This window comes from Nomascus leucogenys, chromosome 18 (genome assembly GCF_006542625.1).
Source record: "Nomascus leucogenys isolate Asia chromosome 18, Asia_NLE_v1, whole genome shotgun sequence".
In the NCBI taxonomy this organism is placed as follows: domain Eukaryota; kingdom Metazoa; phylum Chordata; class Mammalia; order Primates; family Hylobatidae; genus Nomascus; species Nomascus leucogenys.
In genome coordinates this window covers 84,047,336-84,073,886 of record NC_044398.1, presented here as the reverse complement: position 1 = coordinate 84,073,886, position 26,551 = coordinate 84,047,336, and the positions used below count along the sequence as shown (strand labels likewise).

At 40.6% G+C, this 26,551-nt stretch overlaps 1 protein-coding gene, 1 long non-coding RNA gene and 1 other non-coding gene across 3 annotated transcripts in view; 2 read left to right on the top strand and 1 right to left on the bottom strand.

The window, feature by feature from the left end:
- Window positions 1-946: 946 nt before the first annotated feature.
- On the bottom strand, window positions 947-14,875 carry LOC115831218. The gene is made up of 3 exons (XR_004026741.1): window positions 14,723-14,875; window positions 12,239-12,361; window positions 947-1,852 (listed from the first exon to the last, which is right to left on the bottom strand). It is a non-coding gene; the product is annotated as an uncharacterized LOC115831218 (long non-coding RNA).
- POC5 (POC5 centriolar protein) overlaps window positions 14,819-26,551 on the top strand; it is a 37,154-nt gene continuing 25,421 nt past the window's right edge. Inside the window, exons 1-3 of the mRNA XM_003266078.3 lie at window positions 14,819-15,001; window positions 19,403-19,500; window positions 24,471-24,609. Of these exons, the coding sequence (XP_003266126.2) occupies window positions 19,417-19,500; window positions 24,471-24,609 (223 nt within the window). The 5' untranslated portion in view covers window positions 14,819-15,001; window positions 19,403-19,416. The remainder of the gene's footprint in view (window positions 15,002-19,402; window positions 19,501-24,470; window positions 24,610-26,551) is intronic.
- LOC115831411 lies at window positions 22,748-22,854 on the top strand. Its single transcript, XR_004026910.1, has one exon. It is a non-coding gene; the product is annotated as a U6 spliceosomal RNA (small nuclear RNA).

Genomic DNA, 26,551 nt, shown 5'->3' with positions numbered 1-26,551 from the left:
AAATTATCTGGGCGTGGTGGTACTCGCCTGTAATTCCAGCTACTCAGGAGGCTGAGGCAGGAGAATCACTTGCAGAGGTTGCAGTGAGCCAAGATTGAGCCATTGCACTCCAGCCTGGGTGACAGAGGGAGACTCACACCTGTAATCCCAGCACTTTGGGAGGCCAAGGCAGGCAGATCACCTGAGGTCAGGAGTTTGTAACCAGCCTGGCCAATATGGACAAATCCATCTCTACTAAAAATACAAAAATTAGCTAGGCGTGGTGATGGGCGCCTGCAATCCCAGCTACCTGGGAGGCTGAGGCAGAATTGCTTGAACCTGGGAGGTGGAGGTTGCAGTGAACCGAGATCCTGCCACTGCACTCTAGCCTGGATGACAGAGCGAAACTCTGTCTCAAAAAAAAAAAGTTGTGAAGCAGTTATGTGCACTCTAGCAGGTATGTGACCTCTACATATCTTGACTCAAGAGTCTTTTTCTAGAAAGATATTTAAAGGAGTGTTAAGGCAGTCCAGGCACTAAAAGACTTACCAAGGGCAAAGGGCCAACATGAAAAGAGAAAGGAAATTTTGAGTATTGCTCTTAGTGCACTCTGTGTGTGGCTTGTGCGAAGATTCTGTAAATGAATCCCTAAATGAGAACAAATGTAAGCAGCTGAGAATCAGTTAAGGTAACATTAGTTAGCTGCTATAACAAACAGACCTCAAATGTTCAGCAACTTGTCACAGTAGTAATGTAATTTTAAAAATTGTGGTAAAATACACATAACACAATGATACAATTTATCATTTTAATTATTTTTAAGTATACAGAAAATGTATTTCTTCTTTTTTTTTTTTTTTTTTTGAGACAGAGTCTCACTCTGTCGCCCAGGCTGGAGTGCAGTGGATGATCTCAGCTCACTGCAACCTCTGCCTCCTGGGTTCAAGCAATTCTCCTTCCTCAGCCTCCCGAGTAGCTAGGATTACAGGCTCACGCTGCCACACTTGGCTCATTTTTTGTATTTTAGTAGACATAGGGTTTCCCTGTGTTGCCAAGGCTGGTTGCAAACTCCTGAGCTCAGGCAATCTGCCCACCTCAGCCTCCCAAAGTCCTGGGATTACAGGCGTGAGCCACTGTGCCCAGGCCAGAAAATGTATTTCTTGCTCCCAAACAGTGCAAGGTGGATGTCCTGGCTCCTTCTGTCCCATATTCTGACATTCTTTGAGGTATTAGAGCTGGCAGAAGAGGAAAAAGAGAATGTAAAGGAGACACACCCCACTTCTTAAACTCCTTGGCCCAGAAATGAGACACATCAGCTCTGTTCACATGGGTGTGAGCTAGTCCTATGACTCCACTAAATGCAAAGGTGGGGTACAGGGGCTCAGAATTTTTTTTTAATGTGTGTGTGGCTACTTCTTGGCACTTATTCTACATAATGGAATTTTAGCAGACACCTAGTCATCTCTGCAAAAAGCTTCTTCACTAAATTCTCCCTGCTCACTGGCAACACCAGGAAGCATGACTTTGGAGCCCAGGTCGAAATATAAGACAAAAGACATAAAAAGACCCTTTCCACTTCAGTAGAGAACCTATTGGTGCTTTGAAGTCTTTATCACATCAATGCCACCACCAGTGCCTGCATCAGCAGAGTGGAACACTAGCAACCTTGCCAACCAGAGGTGCTAATACATTCAGCAAAGACATCAGATCTTCCACTTCCATACAAGACTTCCAGCAGTGCTACCTTCAGCAGATGAGAGAGAGCAGCGGCACTTTTTGTGGGAGTGGGAGGTGACAGCACCTTTGACAGGCACCAGCGGAGTCTCTGTAGGTATCTGAGGTCAGCAGCAGATCATCTGAGAAGAGGGCGATCCTGAAGGAGAGGAAAAATATGGCAAGCTTATCATGGTACCTGAGAAGATGCTCTGTGTGACTGTTCACTTATATGAACCCCTATGATTAACAGCAATTAGTTAGGAGTAAGGCTGTGATCATTCATTTTGTGTCAACTTGACTGGGACCTGGAGTGCCCAGATATTTGGTTAAACATTATTCTGGGTGAGTCTCTGAGGGTTTCTGGAAGAGTTAACATTTGAGTCAGCTGACTTAGTCTCAGATTGCCCTTCCCAATGTGGGTGAGCCTCATCTGATCCTTTGGAGTCCTGAATAGAACAAAAGGGAGAATTCATTCTCTCTGCCTGTTTTCAAGCTGGAACATCAGTCTTCTCCTGCACTTGGACTGAACACCACAAGATCTACTGGGTCTCCAGCTTGCAGACGGCAGACTGTGAAGTTTCTCAGCCTCCATAATTGCATGAGCCAATGAGCCAATTCCTTATAATAAACACACACACACACACAAATTCTGTTTCTCTAGAGAACAAAGGCTTTGTTGTCAGACTGTTGAGAATCAAATATAAGAAATATTACTGAGACCTTGGCTTTACTCCAAAGCTGCTATCAGCCTGAAACTGCATTTCTGCAAAACCATTTCCCTGGGAGAAAGATCCATGTCTGAGTAATGGAATAGCACGTGGGACGTATCTTAACTTACAGATCTAGGAGCCACAGTAAGCCCTGGAACCCAGTCCCCACCTTCAGTTACAGCAGCTCTGAGGCAGGCAATGAATATCTGCTAAAAGCTACGCTCTGGTTTGAATGTGTCCCTGAAGTTCAAGTGTTGAAAACTTAATCCCCCCCATGCAGCAGTGTTGCAGGTGGGGCCTCAGAAGAAGTGATTGGGTCATGAGGAATTTGCCCTCAGGAATGGATAGATGTTGTTATTGCAGGTGTGGGTTAGTTATCACTAGCGTAGGCTTGTTATAAAGGCGAGTCTGGCCCCCTCTTACTCTCCTTCACTCTCCTGCCCTTTCACTTTCCACCATGGGCTAATGCAGCAAGGCTTTCGCCAAATGCCAGCCCCTCAATCTTGGACTTCCCAGCCTCCAGAACTGTAATAAATAAAATTATTTTCTTTATAAAATACCCAGGCTGTGATATTCTGTTGCAGCAACACAAAATGGACTAAGACAAGTTATGGAGGGAAAAGATGAAATACTAAATGGCTCTCAGGATCACACACCCATCATGAATGAATTAGGATGAGGTGCTACTTAGAAGAGGAGGTGAAAAGCTGAGCTTCAACGGGGTGTATTTGCTGGCAACTGAAAAGAACAGAGGGAACTGAAATGAAGAGAGGTTGAGACTTGAAAAGCCCAGAACCCTGGAGACTTCCAACGTGCACAGCTGTCAGAACTGGACTCTACAATCGGAAGTCTGGAAAAGTGTCTTTGGGGTTTAAGTAGGAAATTGACCTCAACCTCCAGGGAACCAGCTACGAAGCTTGGAGTGTCTAGAGCAAAGTTATAGAGAGGCCTGATTGTGATAGTGTGAACAATGCTGAAGCTTAGAGCCAGAGAGAAGAGCTTCTAGCTCTTGCTGGAAGCTAGGACCCTAACTGACCTAGGGCAAAGTGGCCCTGTGGCCAGAAGCATCAATATCACATGGGAACTTGTTTGAAATGCACATTCTTGGGCCCACCTTCAAACCTGCTTGATCAGAAACTCCCAAAGTGAAGCCCAGCAACCCATGTCCTAGTAAACTGTCAAAGTGAGGAAAGAAAAAAGGTTGCTCTGAGGAATGTGAGCCTTTTCAAATTATTAGGCCCACAGAGGCACTGAAATGAGACAGCAATCACACCCTACTCCCTTCTTTGAGCTATGTATTCATCTCTTGAAACTGCTTGCTATTGCCACAAGCTGCTATAAATTAACCCAATGCCACACTGGACACTATAACCAACACCCTATAGTTTAACAATGTCTAGCCAATCACTAATAATATTATTTCTGTAAACCAATGAGAATTCCTGACAGATGACTTTGTATCAGCCCACTCCCTGCCCCCTCTTTCTGCCTTTAAAAATCTACTTGTAACAGCTAATAATTGGAGTGTATATTCAGGACAACTTGAATCTATGCTCCCAAGTTGCAATCCTCAAACTTGGCCCAAATTAACTCTCTACTTATATTAATTTTGCTTCAGCTTCTTCCTTTTAGGTCAATACAGGTTATTTTGATGCACACTAGGGAACACGGGAGACCCAAGCAATGTTGGGTGAGGGGAAGTTTACACAGGGTAGGAAAATGGAATGAAACATATGGGGGTAAGAATAACCTATTCCCGGAAGGTAGAAGCTGAAAGGATGTTCTCAAAGGGACCATCTCTCAGACCTATCCATAAAACTAACTTGTATCAACTCCAGGCTATAGTAAGACTAGTTTAGTTTGGCACATACGCCGGACAAATAAGCTGATTCACAAACTAAAAACTGGAGTCAGTATCTACCACCTCAGAAGAGAACTCAGGAAATTGAAAATGATGAATAATTACTATGAGGGTTTTTAACACTTCAGGAACTTTTGTAACTTGTGCAAACTGATTGGTTTTTATACTCCAATCTATTTATCATAATTTATTTATGTTTTTTTAAAAATCTTTCAGTGAAGAGACAGTCTATTCTTTATTAGGAGTAAAGGAAAAAAACGGGGAGTCTGGGGAAAGAACATCCTAATACATGAACAGTCTCAGAAAGAGAAGAATTCTAAATAAGAGTGATGGGCAGATATTTTTAGAAGAAACCAAGCTAATTCTATGAAGACTCAAGACAGGAAAGGGACTTCCTTCTAAAAGATCGTTCAACAGAAGGCTGTGCTTCTGCAATATAAAATAGCACATTTCTTCATCAAAGTTAAAACATAAACATTTACATAAAATAGCACATTTCTTCATCAGAGTTCAACACAAAGTTTTACAAATAAAAATGGACAAATGGATCACATCAAGTTAAAAAGCTTCTGCACAGCAAAGGAAATAATCAAAAAAGTGAGAGACAACCCACAGAATGGTAGGAAATATTTGCAAATTACCCCTCTGACAAGGGATTAATAACCAGAATATATAAGGAGCTCAAACAACTCTACAGGAAAAAATCTAATAATCTAATCAAAAATGAGCAAAATATTTTAATAGACATTTCTCAAAAGAAGACATACAGATAGCAAACAGGTATATGAAAAGGTGCTCAACATCACTCATCATCAGAGAAATGCAAATCAAAACCACAAAGAGATATCATCTCACTCCAGTTAAAATGGCTTATATCCAGAAGATAGACAATAACAAATGCTGGCAAGGATGTGGAGAAAAGGAAGCCTTGTACACTGTCAGTGGGAAGGTAAATTAGTACAACTACTATGGAGAAGAGTTTGGAAGTTCTTCAAAAAAACTAAAACTAGAGCTACCATATGATCCAGCAATCCCACTGCTGGGTATATAACCCAAATAAAGGAAACCAGTATATCAAAGCTATATTTGCACTTCCATGTTTGTTGCAGCACTGCTCACCATAGCTGAGATTTGGAAGCAACCTAAGTGTCCACCAACAGATGAATGGATAAGGGAAATTGGTACATACACACAATGAAGTACTATTCAGCCATAAAAAATAATGACATCCTATCATTTGAACAACATGGATGGAACTGGAAGTCATTATGTTAAGTGAAATAAGCCAGGCACAGAAAGACAAACATCACATGTTCTCACTTATCTGTGGGATCTAAAAATCAAAACAATTGAACTCATGGGCATAGAGAGTAGAAGGATGATTACCAGAGGCTGGGAAGGGTATTGAGGGGCTGGCGAGGGAGATGGGGACAGTTAATGAGTACAAAAAAATAGAAAGTATGAATAAGACCTACTATTTGATAGCACAACAGGGTGACTGTGGTCAACCATAACTTAATTGTACATTTAAAAATAACTAAAGAAGTGTAATTGGATTGTTTGTAACACAAAAGATAAATGCTTGAGGGGATGGATACCCTATTCTCTGTGATGTGATTGTTTCACATTGCATCCCTGTATCAAAACATCTCAAGCACCCCATAAACATATATACCATGTACCCACAAAAATTAAAAATTTAAAAAAAGTTTTAAAGAAAAGTCAATAAGCCATCCTCCCACAGGGTTAACAAGAATTCTAGACAGAAATATAATTATATTAATCAAGCTGCACTTTGGCCCACTTCTTGTAACTGAAAGTCACTAGATACTGACCATTTGTATCACCATTGTTCCTATTGATAGAATTGCTGACATCAGAATCATAAAGCTTCTGTTTAAGGATTGCTTAAGAGGTCTTTCAGATCCTGAGTTCCATGGAAACAGTTCAAAGACCCTCACAGAGGAATCAGCATGAGAATACAGTTTCTTCCTCTCCCTGTCCCATGACTTCACCTTGCACTCTTCAAGCAATCAACAATCTCCACACTTCGGCCCATTCCAAGACCTTTAAAAACCGTAGCCCCAAACACCTGGGCAAACGGATTTGAGATTTCCTCCCATCTCCTCAGTTGTCTGCCCTACAATCGAATCTCTTTCTCTTCTGCAACCCAGGGTCTCAGCATACTGACTTGCCAAATGCATCGGGCAATGATGGTCATTTACTTTAGTGATACTAATTCATCCTTTTACCAGTTTCATATATTGAGTGCTAATGGATGGATTCAGGGCCATTTAAATTGAGTTTTCCATTTCTTATTGCCACACTTATTCCACTAAGACAAGTCACTTGAAGACCTTGCTAATGAAGATTAGTATCTCCATTAATCAGACTTAAAATAGACCCCAACTGGTGAGCTACAAGATGGAGACTATGCCCTGGAATCCCCAATCTCCTTTTACCTATCCTCCCACAGACTATGAAATGAGAGTCACATTAAGACACATGCAGGCTGTGTACAGGGAGACTAATATTTCAACTCACACAGTAACTTGTGTGACATTGGGAGGTACAGGTGCTCCAAAGGGGCTGGGAGCATGGCAGCCACAGGATACGTCTCAGAGCAGAAAACACATATCTGTTTCCCACTAAGCTCATCATGTCTACTCCTCTCCTTCCACCTCCCCATCTATTCCCTAAATTCAATACATTTTTTGTAGCCTCCTCTAAGTAAATAAGCGTATCACCACTCCTACCATATTGCCATTTTTCTTTTACATCGGCATTCAAGATAAAAATACAGTAAGCTTTTTTCTCATTTAGCATTATTCCTCCTGTTCATTAAATCTAATAGCCTTGCAACAGTATGGTTTTCTACCATACTGCAAACAATGCTTGCAAACAATGTTTCAGCCCTATTAAGGACTCATAATTGAGCTGACCTTGAAATTATAATATCTTCATTTTTCTGTAGGAAAATGCATTTCAAGTTACAAACAATAGATCTACAATTAAGCTTTGGGATATGTTTATAGATGTGAGGTGGATTGATTGGCATGACCTCTCACACACAAAAGGCAACTACAAAAAAGCAATTAGAATGGTGCTTTCAAAGACAGGAAACAAGTTCTTCCACAATATTTCAAATCTGCTTTAAAATACTAGATCTAGCCTCTCTTCCCTTCCCTCCATTAAAAAAAATGAAAGGGAAGAATGGAGAAAGGAAGTGTCATAATTTAGAATTGTGTAAGTTCTTATTACTGAGCTGAATGACCCTGATCTGCAAACTCACCCTCAGAAGCCCTAAAGATCCAAGAATACAGCATCTGTATAGTACTCAAACTCAGTAATATTGTTCTCTGAAAAGCTAATTAATCCTGCCTCTCACAGCTCGTGCTAGATTGTTTTATCAGGAGAAAGAAATGCTAAGGGTAAGGAAGTTTTTATATGGCCAGAAGATGCTATTAGAAAGGTTCAAGAATGAGTGTTTATAATTAGGAAAAGCAGAAGGTTGGTGATGAGGGCCAAGAGATGAACTCCCTTCTTCAATAACAGAGCCAGGCCTGTAGAATCCAGAGAATCAAAATACTCTGAATAAGCCCTTAATCCACAGCAAAGTGGTGAACTGCCTCATATGTAGACCACTGTGTCCATAATAACCATCATTTACTCTGCATTTTTGCCTTATTGATAGGGTCTTTTTCCTTCTGCTTTGCCTCAGTTAAATGGCTCTCAGAGTGTGAAGAGGTTGTAAAGAGACCGTACAGTCTAACTACAGGAGTTCTACGTGGGACCTGTATTGTGAGCCACTTGGTCAAAATTAATTTACCACGATCTTTGCACACCTTCCTACTTGAACTCAGATTTCACCATCAAGTCATTGTTCCGACTTAGAAAAACCAGGGCATTGTTTCCAGGAGGCCAGCGCTAAAAAATTCACAGGGAATGGAAAGCTCTGGAGGATTTTGCTTCTCTCATCTGTGGAGATTAAGTTATTATGTCAGCCACTTGTACCCTGGAGAAACAAAGTCCAGCCTGAGAGTCTATAACAAAGGCAGGTATATTTGAATTGATGAGTAGGTAAGATGAAAAAGAAGGGAAGATAATCTGTGAGTCTAGAAGTCTGGTAGAAAAGAAGCTAGGGGGCTAGCTTGTAAAGAATCAAGTCCTTAAAACAGAATTACCATTCAACTCAGCAATCCCATAGCTGGGTAAATATCTAAAAGAAAATAAATTGTTCTTCCAAAAAGACACCTGCACTCGTATGTTCATCAGACCACTATTCACAATAGCAAAGATATGGAATCAATCTAGGTGTCCATCAATGTTGGGATGGATAAAGAAAATGTGGTACATTTACACCATGGTATACTACACAGCCATAAAAAAGAATAAAATCATGTCAGCGTGGTGGGCTCATGTCTGTAATCCCAGGAATTTGGGAGGCTGAGATGGGAGGACTGCTTGAAGCCAGGAGTGCAAGACCAGGCTGGTCAACATAACAAGACTCCATCTCTTAAAAAAAAAAAATGAAAACGTGTCCTTTGCAGCAACATCAAGGGAGTTGGAAGCCATTATCCTAAGCAAATTAACAGAGGGAACAGAAAACCAAATACTGTGTGTTCTTACCTATAAGTGGGAGCTAAACATTGGGTGTTCATGGGTGTAAAGATGCAAGAATAGACACTGGTGGACTACTGGCAGGGTGGGGAGAAAGGGCTGAAAGACTATTGGGTACTATGCTCACTACCTGCATTATGGGATCATTCATAACCCAAACCCCAGCGTCAGGCAATACACTTATGTAACAAACCTGCATATGTACCTCCTGAATCTGAAATTAAAGTTGAAATTATATTTTTAAAAAAAATCAAATTCTTAGGGAACATCATGGCAGCCTCTACCTAGACGTAGACCCTAGTAAGGGCCCTGTCCCTAAAATCTGCACCCTTCTCCACTCCCACTCCCGATCTCTCTCTCTCTCTCTCAATCTCTCTCTCTCTCCAGATTTGCAACTCAAAGCAAATATAGATCCCTCTTGGTCTAAATTCCTCCTTCGTAAAATGAAAGTAACAGACTAGACTGTGGTTGTTACCCTGGAGAAGAGTCATCAGTGTTAAAAATCCCTAGAGTGAGGAATGTTCTCTTAAAGTCCCAGCTAAACAAATAATAGGGTGAAGAGATAATACGGTAGAGGATTTTTAAGTGAGTCATGGATGACCTTAAAAAGAAACAGGTTTCAAATCAGTGCCCTAACACATGTCCAGCAAAAATAACATAGGTATCAACTCTTTCCACTAATATTATTAATATTATAATAATAATTTCCACTAATAATCATATTAGTGGAGATTAATAGATGCTTTCCAACAGGTGCCTAAAGTCATCTTAACTTTATGCCTATATCTTAGGAAAGGTTGGATCCCAGATCTTAAGAATCCAAATTCTATGTTCTTTCTACCTCATTTGGCTGCCTTACTTTAAAATTCTGCACAGTGCTTTCACATACATTACTTGTCAACAACTTTATATACCCATCTGTAGAGGTGTAGATGTGGTGTTAGTTAAAAGCCATAACAAATTGACCCTAAAATATGAGGACATTTTTTAAAAAGATGTTTTCTCATACTACAGAACTAGCAGGGGAGTTATATTCCATATGGTCATGCAGCCCAACATGGTGGGAAAAGAGAAGAAGACTTGGGGAAAGCACACCTAATGTCTTAAATCCCAATTCAGGACGTGGTACACTGCATTTCCACTCACATTCTACGGCTTCTGGCCTCACTTAATTGATAGGTAGGTGGAAAATGTAGTCTTGCTATGCAGCCATATGCTCAGCTTCAATTATTTTACTAGAGCAGGAGGGAAATGATATTGAGAGAGAAAAAGAAAGAGAGAGACAATAGATTTAGGTTCAGGTCCTGGTTTAGATATAGATTTAGATTTTATATGTTCTAATACTTTCTCAATTTTAAAGAGATGAAACTCAAGCATATAAAGAATGTACACCTGCCCTAACGTTTCCTACCTGATAAGTGGTACATTTGGGGATTCCAGCATAGTCCTTTTGGTGTTTGGTGGGGCTTGATTTAGGAGAGCTTTGGATACCATGCAATACCATGGAAGGCTTTTGGATAGGTGATGCAATCCAGTGATATTTTAAGAAGATAGTTTATCAGCTGTGTAAAGAGTGAATTGTAGAAAAAAGAAATTGAAGAGTGAATTGTAGAAAAAAGAAATTGAAGAGTGAATTGTAGAAAGAAGGTATACAATCAAGAAACAGTCCAAGCCAAATTCAGCAGTGGCTTAACCAAAAACATTAGAGATGGAAAGAAGACAGACTCTAGAGGAAGTTCAGAACTTGGGGCCCATGGAAGGACCAAGACATGGGGGACCTCCATATTGTCAAACACAATAGTCACTTCACTAGCATTTTACTGAACCCTCTGCTGGTTTTCCTCCCAGTTCTCCAGCACCTCCTTCTCAGTCTCCTTTGCTGGCTCCTCCATTGCTACCTAACCTCTAAACATTAGAGGACATCAGGATTCAGTTCCAAATCCTCTTCTCTACTCATTTTGCTCTCCCCCACTAGATTGTCTCATCTAGTTCTTTGGCTTTAAATTGGATCTGTATCAGTTGTCTGTTGTCATGAGAAGTTTACATAACAAACCACCCTAAACACAGTGATTTTAAACAATCAATTATTAATTGAGTTCATGACTCTGTAGGTTCTCTGAGTAGTTCTTAGATTCACACACCTGGTCGGGAGTCAAATGGCTATAGGCTGACCTAGGATGGCCTTGGCTATGATGACTGGGGCAACTTGGCTCTACTACATGTGTCTTTCATCTTCCAGCAGGCTAGCCCAGGCATATTTTCATCGTTGTAACAGAGAGCAAGAGCAAGCTAAGCCAAGCACATAAGTATTTTGAAACTTCCACTTGCATCATATTTGTTAACATTCTCTTGGTCATTAGTAGAGAAGCACTCCAAGTGAGGACATCAATACCTGGAGAGATGTAAAATTGGAGCCATTTTTGCAATCCTCCACAAAATCTATATGCAAAAGCCACCCAGTTTATATATCTAGGCAGTGACCTCTTTTCTGAGCTCTAGACATGTAAGTTCAGTGGTCTGATGGATACTCCATTTGGGTATCTCCAGGCATTTCATGTTTAAAGAATGTTTAAAATTGAATTTTGATATTCCCCTTTGAAAACCTGCTCCTCTTCCAGTATTCTCCTCAATATCTGATGCTGCCATCCTCTCAGTTGCTCAAGGGAGAAACCTGAAACCCAGAGTCCTTCACACTTTTCTCTCCTTCATCTCAGATATAGTCCAAATCCTATCATCACGTCCCACCAATTATACCTCCAAAACATACAGTTGGCCCCCTATATCCTCAGCTTGCACATCAGCAGATTTAGCCAACCATGGATCAAAAATATTCAAAAAAGTAAAATTTTAAAAGTAAAAAATAATATAAATAAAAAACAAATATAACAACCATTTATATACATATATTTACATTATGTTAGGTATTATAAGTAATCTAGAGATTATTTAAAGTACATGGGAGGATGTCTGTAGGTTGTATGCAAATACTATACCATTTTATATAAGAGAATTGAGCATCCTCAATTTTGGTATTTACTTTGGCGGCGGCGGGGAGGTGAAGACATCGGGAGTGGTCCTGGAACCAATCCCTAAGAATAGCAAGTGACGACTGTATCTCATTTCTGTCTTCTCTCCATCTCCTTCACCACTCCTCTAGTTCAAGTTGTCCTCATCTCTCTCCTGAATATCTAAAATACATCCCATTGAACTTAAAATCTCAAATCCTTAAAAAGTCCTGCATAGTTGGGCCCCCACCTCCATCTGCAGCCTCATCCTGTGCCACTTTCTCTTCACTCACTTAGTTCCAATCTTACTGGTATTTGTTATTATCCAGACACAAGCCCTTTCTTACCTCAAGACCATGGCATACTGTCCCCAGCAGAACATCTTGAGTGATAAGAACATGGACTCTGTTCTTACCAGCTGTGTGAACCTGGGCAAGCTGCATAACCTCTCTGTGCTTCAGTTTCTCTATCTGAAAAATGAGGATAAGAATATCACCTACGTTAATTTAATTCTCCGTGAGCGAATTCCTATTCTCATTTTTCAGACATGGAAACTGAAGTACAGAGAGGTTATGCAGCTTGTCCAGGTTCACACAGCCGTTATGTATTCATATGTGTGGTGGATTTGTTGGTTTGGTATCGGTTTTTCCCATTAGACTCTTAGTTCCATGAGGGCAAACTGTGTTTTGCTCACCACTCTATCCCCAGCACCAACAAAAATTTGCTTTGCCTGTGACAGATGTTAAATATTTGTTGAATGAATAAATAATTATGAATGGTTCAAGCTGGCAACCAAGTTATTATGGGTTTGTGGGGGCTTTAAATTCTCTCTCTCTCTCTTTCCCTCCTTCTCTAGGAAGCTTGGGAAAAGATATCAATTCTAAATTCATAACATCCAGACAAGGTTCTGTCTCTTTCTCTCTATAGTTTTACAGGAGAATGGGGATTGCTTACTAAATGGTTTTCAATAAAAATCTCTCCTCCCCTAAAAGGAAGACAGAAAAGAGAAACTTGGAGCCTAGAGGCAAGAGGGCACCGAAAAGAGTGATTCAGTATCAATTATAGTGTATGGGGTCACCAAAAGGCAATTCAATTAAAAACCAAATACTAGAACCAAGTATGAATTTGCAGCTATTAATAGGAATTTGTACTTTATAATAAGCATAGGGGAAAAAAGGGGGAGAACAAACATAACTTATGCCAAAGAAACTTCTGGTGCTCTTTTTACTTCGTTGTTTGTATAAGTCTGGTTCTGCCAACATGAAAGTGAGACCCAGGTTATGCCATTTCTATCTACAGAAAAAAGAAACCTTATCCTGGAGGTAACAGAAGGGAGCCTGAAAACTCACCCAGATCTCAGTGTCTGTTCTTCGGATTGGAGAACCCCAGTATGGGCCACTTAGGTACCTTTGCCATCTGGGTCCTTATACCTCTAGCCTATCTGTTGCCAATATAAGTTGAAAGACTCTATGTTTGTGTGTTAGGTGTTTTAGATATATTAATTCCTTTAACCTCCTACCACCTTAGTATGTGAGTAGTATTATCCAAGGTGACAGTGAGTAGACGGTAAAGCTAGATTATAATTATGATCTGATTCTAAGGTCAAAACTTCGCCAGAGGGCTCTATCTTGAAATCTGACACGTTTGAGATTAGTTAAAACTAGACTACCAATTTTGGTTTTTTGTTTGTTTGTTTGTTTGTTTTTTGAGAAGAGTCTCACTCTGTCACCCAGGCAGGAGTGCAGTGGCAGGATCCTGGCTCACTGCAACCTCCGCCTCCTGGGTTCAAGGGATTTTCTTGCCTCAGCCTTCGGAGTAGCTGGGACTACAGGCATGAGCCATCACGCCCAGCTAATTTTTGTATTTTTAGTAGAAATGGGGTTTCACCATGCTGGCCAGCCTGATCTCAAACTCCTGGACTCAGGTGATCCGCCCGCCTTGTCCTCCCAAAGTGTTGGGATTACAGGCGTGAGCCAACGAGCCCAGCCTAGACTAGCAATTTCTCAAAGCATGGTCTGTAACTCCTGCATCAGAATCACTGGCAGTGTTTATTAAAAATTCAGATTTCCTGACGGTGTCCACGACCGAAGGAATCAACACCTCCGGCCGGGCGTGGTGGCTCACGCCTGTAATCCCAGCACTTTGGGAGGCCGAGGCGGGCTGATCACCTGAGGTCAGAAGTTCGAGACCAGCCTGGCCAACATGGTGAAACTCCATCTCTACTAAAAATACAAAAATTAGCCAGGCGTGGGGGCGGGCACCTGTAATCCCAGCTACTCAGTAGGCTGAGGCAGGAGAATCGCTTGAACTTGGGAGGCGGAGGTTGCAGTGAGCCGAGATAGTGCCACTGCACACCAGCCTGGATGACAGAGCAAGACTCCATCTCAAAAAAAAAATAAAAAGCTCCTCCAAGTGATTCTGTTGCAGGGGAATCTGTGGATGATGCAGATTTTTTTTGTTTTTAATTTTTTATAGAGAAAGGGTCTCCCTATGTTCCCCAGACTGGTCTCCAACTCCCGGGCTCAAGCGATCCTCCCACTTCGGCCTCCCAAATTGCTGGGATTACTGGCATGAACCACCACACTTGGCCCAGAATTTCGGATTGTTCTCATGCAGACGAAAGCATAAGGACTCATACCTAGGCTATCGGAATTGTTGAAAGCCAACAGCACGGGGCATTAGCCAACTTCAGCCCTGCTCAGCAGCGTCTAACCAAATCAGCTCCCAGAGCCGCTTAGCAGCCTGCAGCCGTTGAACAGAACTGGGCACGCGCAGTATTTAATCCCCACGGGCGCTGGGTGGGGCTCCCTAGGACCCCGCCCCCTGCCAACCTGCGGAGCCAGGGGGCGGGACTCTCCAAAGTAATTCCGGCTTCTCCCGGCAGCGGCCCAAAGCCCCGCCCCCAGCTCTTGGACCAATCAAACGGCAGATTGCTGAAACAAAGGACCAATGCACAGGGCTATCCTTAATTCCTCCCTGCAGTTTGAAACTGTCAGGTTGCTGCCTAGGTAGCGGCTGTGCTTGCTGAGGCTGCACTTGCTGACACTGCAGCTGCGACGCGGCTAGGAGGTGCAGAGCGAGGAGTCGGGATTTGGTCGCGAGCGGCGACGGTGGGTAGCAGCGCTCCGGGCAGACCCTGCGTCCCTGCATCCCTGGCGAAAGTAGTGGAGGGAGATTTAAAGTTCCTTGGCGCGGGCTTCCTTCCCCTGGGCTCTTCCCCAGACGCGGGTGATTCGGCTGCTGTGCCGGAAGGTCCCAGGGTTTCCCCTCCGAGGCGCGCAGGAAGAGGAAGAGAGCAGGAGTGAGAGATACTGAGCGGTTACTGTCATCAGAGGTTCCGGTCACTTAAAACGTTGAGAAAAAATAACCATGTATAAAGCTCTCTTGTGCTTAAGTAAGATTTTTCTTAAAACAGGCTGGGTCGGAAGGTGATGGAAGAAAACTTCTGGCCTTTTGCTTACTGCAATGGCTTTTCTCCTCTGCTTCTAGTCCCTGCCTTGGGGAGGGGCTGGCGCGCCCCCTCTCCTTGCGTGCAGCTAGGTCTGATGAAGGGCACAGGGGACATCACTCTGCTTCTAGTTTGCATGTTAATTCGCTCTTCCTTTGACTCTTGGGAGTTCCGTTTGAATTCCCAGACCCCTGTTTTCCTGTCAGCCAGGTAATTACCAAGATGTTATTTTATGTCTGTGGCAACAGAGAAACACACAAAAGTTTTGATCTTGTTTTCTGATACCTTGGATTAGAAACTACTGAAAATGTAGTGAACTAATGTACATCTGCCACCCATTAAAGCAGTTTTCATTTTTCTCCTTTGTTTCTGAACTTAGAAACAGGAAAATGCTACTGTTCTAGAGTTTCAAATAATTCATACCTTGTTGGCATAAAGCAGGGCAGATGGAAGATAGCATATTTTCCAAAAGTGCGGTGGGTTTTTTTTGTGTCTGCAGTGTCCATATTAAGAAACAATTTTTGAGATCTAACCATACTTATTAACTCATTTTTAAAATAATCAGCACCACCCCACTCTCCACCCCTGTTACCTGCCTGGTCTCAGATCCTGAAGGAAGAAGTGAATAAAAATATAAATGGAGCAAGTTATCACAGTGGTAGATTTGAAGTCAGTGAAGCAGCCATTCCTTGCTGCAGATACATGCTCTTATTTTATCCTCTCTAATTGGCTTAACTAAAGACAGTCATGCTGAGATTTAGTTTACTTAGCATGTGTATGCACCGTGATACTCACTGGAAAAAGTTGAACTTTCCTTTCCGCAATCTAGTTCCAGCCTGTGTTTCCATTCTACTTTTGCACTTTTCCCTGTATCTTCCTTTTCTATTTCAATTTCCTCATCTCTCATTTATTTTTCAGCCCACTGTGACTGAGACCTGAAATTGTTTTATTTTCCACTGAAATTGTTCAAGCAAATGTCACAGCAACCTCCTAATCGCCAAATTCTATCCAGTCCTCATGGTTCTTTGGCATCTAACTCTATTCTCTTCTCAAAGTTGTGATGCTGCTCGCATAGCTAATGTTCTGACTTCCTTTGCTGACTCCTCTTCTTTGCTGCCTGTTCTTCTCTTGCCCTTTAAATGTTAATGGTTCTGGCTTTAACCCTCTTCTCATTCACAGTCGTAGTCCTTAACTTTGTTAGGGCCATGGTCCCCTCTGAACACATATTTAAAGCTAAAGATCTTCTTTCTAGAAAAATACACATTCGCATTTATGATAAAAATATTACATACAAGTCAGGTGTAGGGACCTGATATGGTTAGGTTTTGTGGCCCCACTCAAATCTCATCTTCAATTGTAATCTCCACATGTAGTGGAAGGGAAGTGATTGGATTATAAGGGCGATTTCCCCCATGCTGTTCTCATGATAGTGAATTCTCACGAGATCTGATGGTTTTATAAATGGTAGTTTTTCCTGCACTCTCTCATGTACTCTCTTGCCTGCCGCCATCTAAGACGTACCTGCTTCCCCTTCTACCATGATTTTAAGTTTCCTGAGGCCTCCCCAGACATGCGGAACTGTGAGTCAATTAAAATTATTTTCTTTATAAATTACCCAGTTTTGGGCAGTTCTTTTTTTTTTTTTGAGACAGAGTCTCACTCTGTCACCCAGGCCGGAGAGCAGTGGCAGTCTTGGCTCACTGCAAGCTCCGCCTCCCAGGTTCAGGCCATTCTCCTGCCTCAGCCTCCCGAGTAGCTGGGACTACAGGCGCCCGCCACCACGCCCGGCTAATTTTTTGTATTTTTAGTAGAGACGAGGTTTCACCATGTTAGCCAGGATGGTCTTGATCTCCTGACCTTGTAATCTGCCCACCTCGGCCTCCCAAAGTGCTGGGATTGCAGGCGTGAGCCACCGTGCCCGGCCTGGGCAGTTCTTTATAGCAGTGTGAAAACGTACTAATTCAGGACCTCAGGATAAGAACTTTTTCTCACACTCCTTTTTTGTAAGTGATCTCATCCATTCCCTTTTTTCAGCAGTTCTCATTATGCCAATGATTCCTCAAACTGGATCTCCAACTTATACCTCCAATGCGGGGCTCCCACAATGCTTAATTCCAGGAAAGGCCATTCACAGTGTAGCCATTGTGAATGGCAGTCCTTGGAGGGGTGCACTGCGTAGCTAGTGTGACCACAGACTGCAAACTTGCAGCTTTACCCTGGTGCCTCAGGCAACCTCACACCCAACTCATCTGATAGGGAACTCATTGTCCTTCCTCCCAACCTGCTCATCTTCCTACTTTCCTTGCCTTGGTCAGTGGCACTATCCATCTAGTTACCCAAACCAGAGATCTGGAAGCCACCAACAGTTATTTTTAACCCCTTGATCTATTATTGATCATTTTCCCTTTCCATCACCATAACACAACTGTCTTGTAGTCATACCCTCCATCCCCTTCCCTTTGCTACTTCCTAGACTTAGGTCATCATTTATTTCCTTAATTACTATCAAAGAGAGCATTTATCTCTTAGACTACGGCAGTCAGCTCTCAATTGATCTCTCTCTCTCTTTTTTTTTTTTTTTTTTTTTGAGACGGAGTCTCACTCTGTCACCCAGGCTGGAGTGCAGTGGTGTGATCTCAGCTCACTGCAACCTCCACCCCCAGGGTTCTAGCTATTCTCCTGCCTCAGCCTCCCAGATAGCTGGGATTACAGGCACCTGCCACCATGCTCGGCTAATTGTTTTGTATTTTTAGTAGAGACAGGGTTTCGCCATGTTGGCCAGGCTGGTCTCGAACTCCTGACCTCAGGTGATCCACCCACCTCGGCCTCCCAAAGTGCTAGGATTACAGGCGTGAGTCACCGCACCCGGCCTGATCTCTCTTTCTTAATATCCAAATTCATCCTCAATGCTGCTGGAATGATCTTTCTGATCATGTAACTTTTAAAAAATATTTCAATAACTTGTCTAGAATAAACACCCAGATTTTTAATATGACAAGTCCTGACCTTCCGTCATCTGGCTGCTCCTTACTTTTTGTTTCATCCTTAGCCAATCCTTGCTTTGCACCCATTGCTTTGGCCTTACCAAACTGCTTGCTGTTCCTGGCATACATGTCCATGACTCTGTCTTTGCTTACATTGCTCTGCTGACTAGAATATCTACACCTGTGTTTATACCTTTTATCCATCTTTCAGGATGAGACCTACTCATCTTTCAGATCGCAACACGTGGGTCATCTTCTCTAAAAACTTTCTCTGCATCCTTTCCTGCTTATTTACAGTCATGTAATCTTACCCCATGAAAAATAACTACTCCTACCTCTCTACTTTGTATCTGTTGTTTTAGGGCCTATCAGCAGTTTATTCATCAGTCGGTCACTTATATAATATACATGCCTGGCCCTCTCTACAGATTGTAAACTCCTTAAGAATGAGGACTTCATTTTACATTCCTCACCAATGTCTTACATATTACTGGTATTCAGATAGTTAGAATAGTCACTATTTGTTCTTTAAATAATTTGGTTACTTGTTACTAAAAGTACTTTTAATAATTTTTTTATTAGGACTTTCAACAAATTCTCTATGCACGTATTTGATTCTGTTGTTCTGTATAAGCTCACTTTTCTTAAAATAATATTTCCAAAGGTAAGTTTCCCAAGAAGGGAATTTGCACAAATTGTTTGTTCTCTCTTGGTTCTGTATCTTAGAGGAAAGTACGCAGCACCCAGGTTGTCACACATTGTTCAAGAACAGTGATCACAATCTCTTATGCTCAACAGGCCCCGCTGGCGATTTTTCTGAAGACCCTCTATTTTTCTTTAACCTTTCACGTATTCTCATCTCCCTGACTACATTATAAACTCACTAATATTGGGACTGGGTCTTCAACTATTTTTTGCCCAGTGATTTTTGCCTGTAGGTACTCAATATGTTGAATGAATGATTTTAACATATCACAGGAAGATTGCAGATTTGGATACTGTTGCACTTACATATATCTGGAAAGGATTTTATCTTAAATATTAAGGAAAAAAGCTAAAGTTAGCTTCTACTGTTTTAGAGCATTTGTGCAGAATGTCATCAGATGAGGAGAAATACTCACTTCCGGTTGTGCAAAATGACTCCAGTCGAGGCAGTTCTGTCTCTTCGAATCTTCAGGTATGAAAAAATTTCTAAATTTATCATGACTTTTTTTATTTTAAACAAATGAATGTAAGGGAAAACTAGGATTTTTTTTTTAATTTTTTCATTCCATTTACAAGGGAGTTTTTCAATTTATAATAATATCAAACTTTAGGAATTACTGTACACATTTTAGGAGTTACTTTACATTGTTTTAACTTTTCAGAAAATATTGATGAACTCTTCAAACACTCTGTACAAAGGCTTCAACCAACAGTAAGAGGTGAAACTGAAATGTTCAAGAAACATTTTTTTCTTTAAATTTTGTTCCTTTTAGCTACCTCTCATGAATGCTACTTTCACTTTTAATGCAAATTAATACAATATCAAACCATCCAAAGTTCTAGAGCTCAAGATTCCCTTGTGTTCTACCTGCTGAGGTTTGTTCTCTATTGTCACAACATTCAGTACAATCTGCTGCCCAGGACCTGGACATTGACAGATAAAATGAAGTGGGTCAGTTGACTACAGAGGGTGTGGTATTTACATGAAATGTTTTACATTTCTTTTATTTCTAAATATTTCATCATCAAAAATATGGATTTAGATTTCTGGAGTAGATTTTAAATGAGAGAATAATGACATGATATATCTTAAATTTTACAGTTGTATTACTCAAGGGGAAAGGCTGTTTATGCCTAAACATACAAAATTGTTATTGATTCTGTACAATATGAGAAAAGCTTTAGGAAAATATTTTATGAAACAAATTTGTTCCTTTAATTGAAATTATGGATTTCAAAATGGGGAAGGTATTGGGAAAATAGCTGAATATTTACTAGGATAAAAGTAGTCTGGAGTTGTGACAGAGCTTTTGCACCCTAGCCTTCCCTTTTGATGGTACCTCTCCCATGTAGTCCTCTCTTCAGGTGACAGTACTTCCTCCACCCTTCATCCTTGTCTGATTGAAACTTGAAGATAGAACTGATTAACTCATTTATACTAAAATATAAACACCTTGTGAGCTCTCAAATTGTCATTTTGTCAAGAGACAAAGCTTTAAATCAAAAGGATAAATCTCTAGAGTGGAATTTTAGAGAGACGGAAGAAGAACCTGCCAGAAATTATTTTGTGTTATTGGTTACCCACCTATAATGTAAGCCCAACTAAGAGTCTATTACTGTCAACTAATATTCCTGCTGGTTCTTGGACTGAAGTTGAAAGCCTCTCCATATTCCCTGCACATACAGTGTTATTACTTTGGGTTTCACTGCTGGAAACACTTCAAAATATAAATACAAAAAGTAATCTTAAAAATAACATAAAATACCTATGTTTACATATGTAGTAAATATGTAAATCCAAACATTTAATACAAAAGCCCCTCATAAATCAATATTCCTCTTAAGGGACTTTTTTGTTACTCTTTCTGTTATGCGAATGCTTCATAAGCCAGAAGGTGGAAAACGCTGAGGGATGGGCAGCATCCATAGTGCTTATACACTGAAAATTTCCTCTAACCACAGCTCCTATCAGCCAAGTTGCTCTGACTCTAATGGTTGAGGCATGGGTGGAGCTGTATTTCAGGGTCATATCAGTTCAGCTCCTGGGGGTTGGGGAGGGGGGGCAAAATTACAAGTTTTGAATGTTAACACAGGTTATGTTTGGCAATTAAGAAAGACGATATTATTAATTTTGATTCTTAATTTTAAATTCTTATTTTTAAATAACTCATTTGGCCTGTATCTACATATATGAAACTCTAAAATAGTCATTTAAATAACTGATTTTTTAAAAATATTTTTCTTGAAATAAGTTGGAATATATGATCATGGAATACTATTGACATATTTATTTCCCCTTTAAGCCATATCAATTGTGGTGAAATATATGAATATGTATGAAATATATGATTTGAAATATATGTTTGGATCTTTTTTTTCCTTCTCTCATCCAGAACAGAAGTCAGACTAGGGAAGCCACAAGTGAAAGCCACTGACTTCCACTTCTCCCTCCGTTCCTACAGGCTGGAGGTGGTGATAGGCTAACTCTGAGCAGAGCTGACTTGGCTAAATCTAGTTGTAACTGACACTACAGTAGGGACACTATAAAAAGTTTATGAACCTCACAATATAAGATCACCATCATATTAATCTGCTCAGGCTACCATAACAAAATACCATAAATTCATAGGCTTAAACAACAGACATTTATCTTCTCACAGTTCTGGAGGCTAGAAGTCCCAGATCACAGCCCAGTAGGGTCAGTTTCTGGTGAGGGCTGTCTTTGTGGTTTACAGACAGGTGCCTTCTTGCTGTGTCTTCACATGGCCTTTCCTCAGTGTAGTATGTGCAGGTGGGAGGAGAGAGCACGCAAGCTTCCTGGTGTCTCTTCTGATGAGCACATTAATGCTATCAGGGCCCTGGCCAATGACCTTATTTAACCTTAATTACTTTCTTGGAGGCCTCATCTCCAAATACAGCCACACTAGGTGTTAGGGCTTCAGCATATGAATTTTGAGGGGACACAAATATTCAGAGTCCATAACTCCATAACAGCCACACTTTTATATATTCTTAGCCAAAATCAAAAGTTTATTTTGGCTGTTTGGGAAGTGTAATAGTGCTTTAACAGAAACCAAGTAAGGGTGGCTTAAGTGAGTTCCTTACAGTTTGATTCTCTCTCTCGTAAATTCTGAGCTGATACATAGTCCTGAGATCATCTGAGGACCCAGTCCCTTCTCCTTTATTGCTGTGCCATGAGCTGTTGACTGTGTTTGCATTGTCAGGTACTGGTGCACTGACAGTGCACCACCTCTAGCCCATGGGAAGAGGGGACTAGAAGGAAGCAGCTTCCTTTCTAAGGATTTCACCTAAAGTTGTACACATCATTTCCATTTGAATCCCATAGACTAGGGCTCTTGCCCACACCTAGCTGCAGAGGAGGCTGGGAAATGTAGCTGGGTGGCCATTTGCCCAAATCAAACCCTGGGGCTTTATTAAGTTAAAGAAATTAAAAAGAAATGGATGCTGCTGGTTTAGTTACAGTCGCTATGCACTTAGAATTTTATGTATTAGTTTATTAGGACCAAGGCACACATTCAGGTTTATAGGAACTAGTAAATATCTTGTGTATGGCCCCAATTTATCAAACTCTTTGGGAATTTCCTTTTGATAATTGGAAAACCAGTATGCTTTGGGAAGTGTATTTTTTTTAACCTAAGGATATTTAAATCTATTTAAATAAACATAGTTATTTTTGTCAGTGTAAAAATTAAATGTTGGTGCTCGCTTCAGCAGCACATATACTAAAATTGGAGCCACACAGAGAAGATTAGCATGGTCCCTGTGCAAGGAGGACACGCAAATTCATGAAATGTTCTATAATTTTTTAATAATTTTTTTAAGTTTTATAATATAAATAAATGTTGTATTGTAATATCCTAAATGATTTGTTTCCTAATAAGAGCCATCTGTCTCAGCGATAACCATTACGTAAAATACTGATTTTTATTTGCTACTAGGAAATGTAAGTTTAAAACTCAGACAGATGTTTATTCTCATGAAGGTGACATCACTAACAAAAATGGTTGATTATAGCAATATGAAGGAGATTCTGGTTGAATTTTCTAAAGATTTTCTCTTTGAAATATCTCCCTCTTCTGTCGTTAGCCTTAAAATATATAAAAATCAGTATTTGCTATACCTAATGTTTACTGCATATAAGTATCTATGTTAAATACATGAATCAGGCCGGGTGCGGTGGCGCACGCCAGTAATCCTAGTACTTTGGGAGTCCAAGGCTGCGGATCAAGGGGTCAGGAGTTTGAGACCAGCCTGACCAACATGGTGAAACCCCATCTCTACTAAAAGCACAAAAATTAGTTGGGCGTGGTGGTACAAACCTGTAATCCCAGCTACTCAGGAGGCTGAGGCAGGAGAATCGCTTGAACCTGGGAGGTGGAGGTTTCAGTGAGCCAAGACCATGCCACTCCAGCCTGGGCGACAGAGCAAGACTCCGTCTCAAAAAAAAAAAAAAAAACAGGAAAAAATGTAAATCAAGGTTGAAGCGCAAACCAGGTCACTCTTGTACATGTAATTGCCATAAAAGCTAGCAGTTTTCAAATATATAAAAGCATAAACCTTTTTTAAAACAATTTTACTTAAAATTCCGATATTAAAAAAAAGATGAAAACAAAACTACAGTAGTATAGATTTATTTTGTAAATTCAAATACGTGACATTTCTCACAATCAGTTAATGAAAACAGTTAAGCTGCCTTGATAACATTTGAAATTGGGGGATAATAGAAGGCCATTGCAGTTTTATAAGCTTAAGTATCCAATTTGCTTCTATATTTTGTTTGGGTTACATAATTTTTTTTTTAATTCCAAAAATGGTGTCTTTTTAATAGCATGTCTCATCTTCAGTTAAACTGATCTGATGTATAAAATTAAGTGATAGAAAATTTTTAATTCAGTGTTGAGTCACTCACACAATCTTATCACCTCTTCATACTTTGTTGTTGTTTCCCCAGAGACAGGATCTTGCTTTGTCACCCAGGCTGGGGTGCAGTGGCACCATCTTGTCTCACTGCAGCCTCCAGTTCCTAGGCTTAAGTGGTCCTCCTGCCTCACCCTCCTGAGTAGCTAGAACTACAGGCACACATCACCACACCTAGCAAATTTTTGTAAAAAATCTATTGTAGAGATGAGGTTTCGCTTTGTTGCTCAGGCTTCAAGCCATCCTCCTGCCTCAGCCTCTCAAAGTGCTGAGTTTACAGGCATGAGTCACTGCACCCAGCCCTCTTCAAACTGTTAATCATAAATGTAAAAATCACACAAGAAGCACTCGAAGAACTCAAGCTTGGAATAAGTGCTAAAACTTTGTAATATAATAAGCATGTGACTCTATCATGGTAATTAAATTTCTTTAAAACAAATTCAGTTGAATATATTATAACATTGTAACTGTTACACTACGTTATTGATTATTGGCCTCTCTTAGGAAGAATATGAAGAACTGCTTCGTTATGCTATAGTGACTCCAAATATTGAACCCGGTGCTTCACAGTCATCTCATCCTAAAGAAGAATTGGTGCCAGATGTCAGAATTTCTACAATTCATGATATTCTTCATAGTCAAGGTTATATATATTTTTCAAGATATCTCTTAATTTAAGATATTACTGAGTTTATTAATGATACTGATAGGATTGTGAAAATGCCTGTCCAGATCAGCGATTCTTCTCAACCATTTATGTGTGTTAGTATCATCTAGGGGAGCTTTTTACAGTTTAATATATTATTCCTGACTCTCGTATGACAGCTTGATTTTTCTTTGAACTTCATTTGACTCTTACTTTATGAAGAATAATAAAGTTGAAGCAATGCTATGGCAACTGCATGGCTTTTGGGTATGTTGTATCTCAGTACTTGTTCCAACAGTTTTATGCCAGGATTAACCTGAAACTAAATGCCCAAGCCTAAAATTAAAGATGGTAGCCCTGAGAGTCTCTTAAATTACTTTACGAACCTCATGCTAGTGCTTTATCAGCAGTATTTATATGGGCATGGAGGACTGTTTGAATAATTATCGCAAAGGTGAACCCATCTGTGGACCATGTCAGCAACAGAACTGAAAGCTACTACAAACCAGGATGTGTGGTGATAGATGAGTGAAAGGTGGAAAAAGGAGGATAAAGCTCCTTTTACCTCCATTCCTTATTCAGGTGAAGACAACATCCCAAACTCTAAATAAATGTTCTTTCAAAGGGCACAGAAAGCCTTCCTAAAACAGTCCTGATAAGGAACAGTTACCACACTATAGGCGTAACTCCAGGGATCCCTGTCCTTGAAGGCACATGACATAGCCTACTCAGAGGCCGCAGGCTCCTGGGCTTCTGCGAAGTCATAGCTCTAGTGTCTGTTGTCTCTCATTCTCTGTAGACATGGATTTTTCACTGCTCCTCGGTCTTTGGCCTGTTGCAGTGGAACAACAAACGGGACCACAGGATGAGAGCCTTAAAATACAGGCCAGGCAGTGGCTCATGCTTGTAATGCCAGTACTTTGAGAGGCTGAGGCAGGAGGATCGCCTGAGCCCAGGAGTTTGAGACAAGCCTAGGCAACATAGCAAGACCCTAGCTCTACAAAAAAATGAGCCGGGCAGAGCAGCCTATAGTCCCAGCACCTTGGGAGGCTGGGGTGGGAGGATTGCCTGAGCTCAGGAGTTCAAGGCTGCAGTGTTCCATATTTATGCCACTGCACTTCAGCCTAGGCAACAGAGCAAGACTCTGTTTAAAAAAAAAAAAAAAAAAGAAAAAACTTTGGAGATGCTGTAGTCAACAGTTCAAGGTAATCACCTGGGATTTAAGACCATTGTTCTTTTCTCTTATGTAAGATAGCATTTATTTATTCTCTGCCATTTCCAAAAAGGATTTGAGATTAAAACGTACATTATATAGTAAGTTTAGATATCCTTTAGTCATCTTGATTCACAAGTAGAATTTGTTAAAGTCTCCTATGTAAATTCATCATCCCACATTCTCTTTATTCTTGGTATCTCAGTTGCTTGATATAAGGCATGGTATGTGGAAATTGGCAAAGTATGTATAAGCCTCTAACAGTCATTCTTGAGAGGTTTTTCCCAGTTTCCTTTTTGCCATCTGTTGACTACAGGTTCCTGAAGTGGAAGCAAGTGTTTGGGGGAGCCAGTGCCACTTGAGTTTGATTGCAGCTAGTGAAAAGCAGCGGGCCTCTGGAAATACCCAGTGTCATAAGAGAGCAGATCCTTCTCTAAGTTCTAATGTCATTCACCCACTTATTCTCTTAGTGTGAATTGAATTCTATAGTAGACTACATTATCTCTCATCTGTATTTGGTGCGTAAGTTGGAGCTTATCAATGATATAGTAAGTCTCTTTCTAGTCTCAGATTTTTATCTCTTCTTGTTCTTTATTTTAGTGTTCCTATATCCCCAGCATGTTGTATTTTGTTTGTTCTAAAATCTCATGTACTGCTACCTTCTTAAATTATGTGTGATTAGACATTTTATTTAAGAGTGGTTCAGTTTAATTTTAAAAAGCTTTC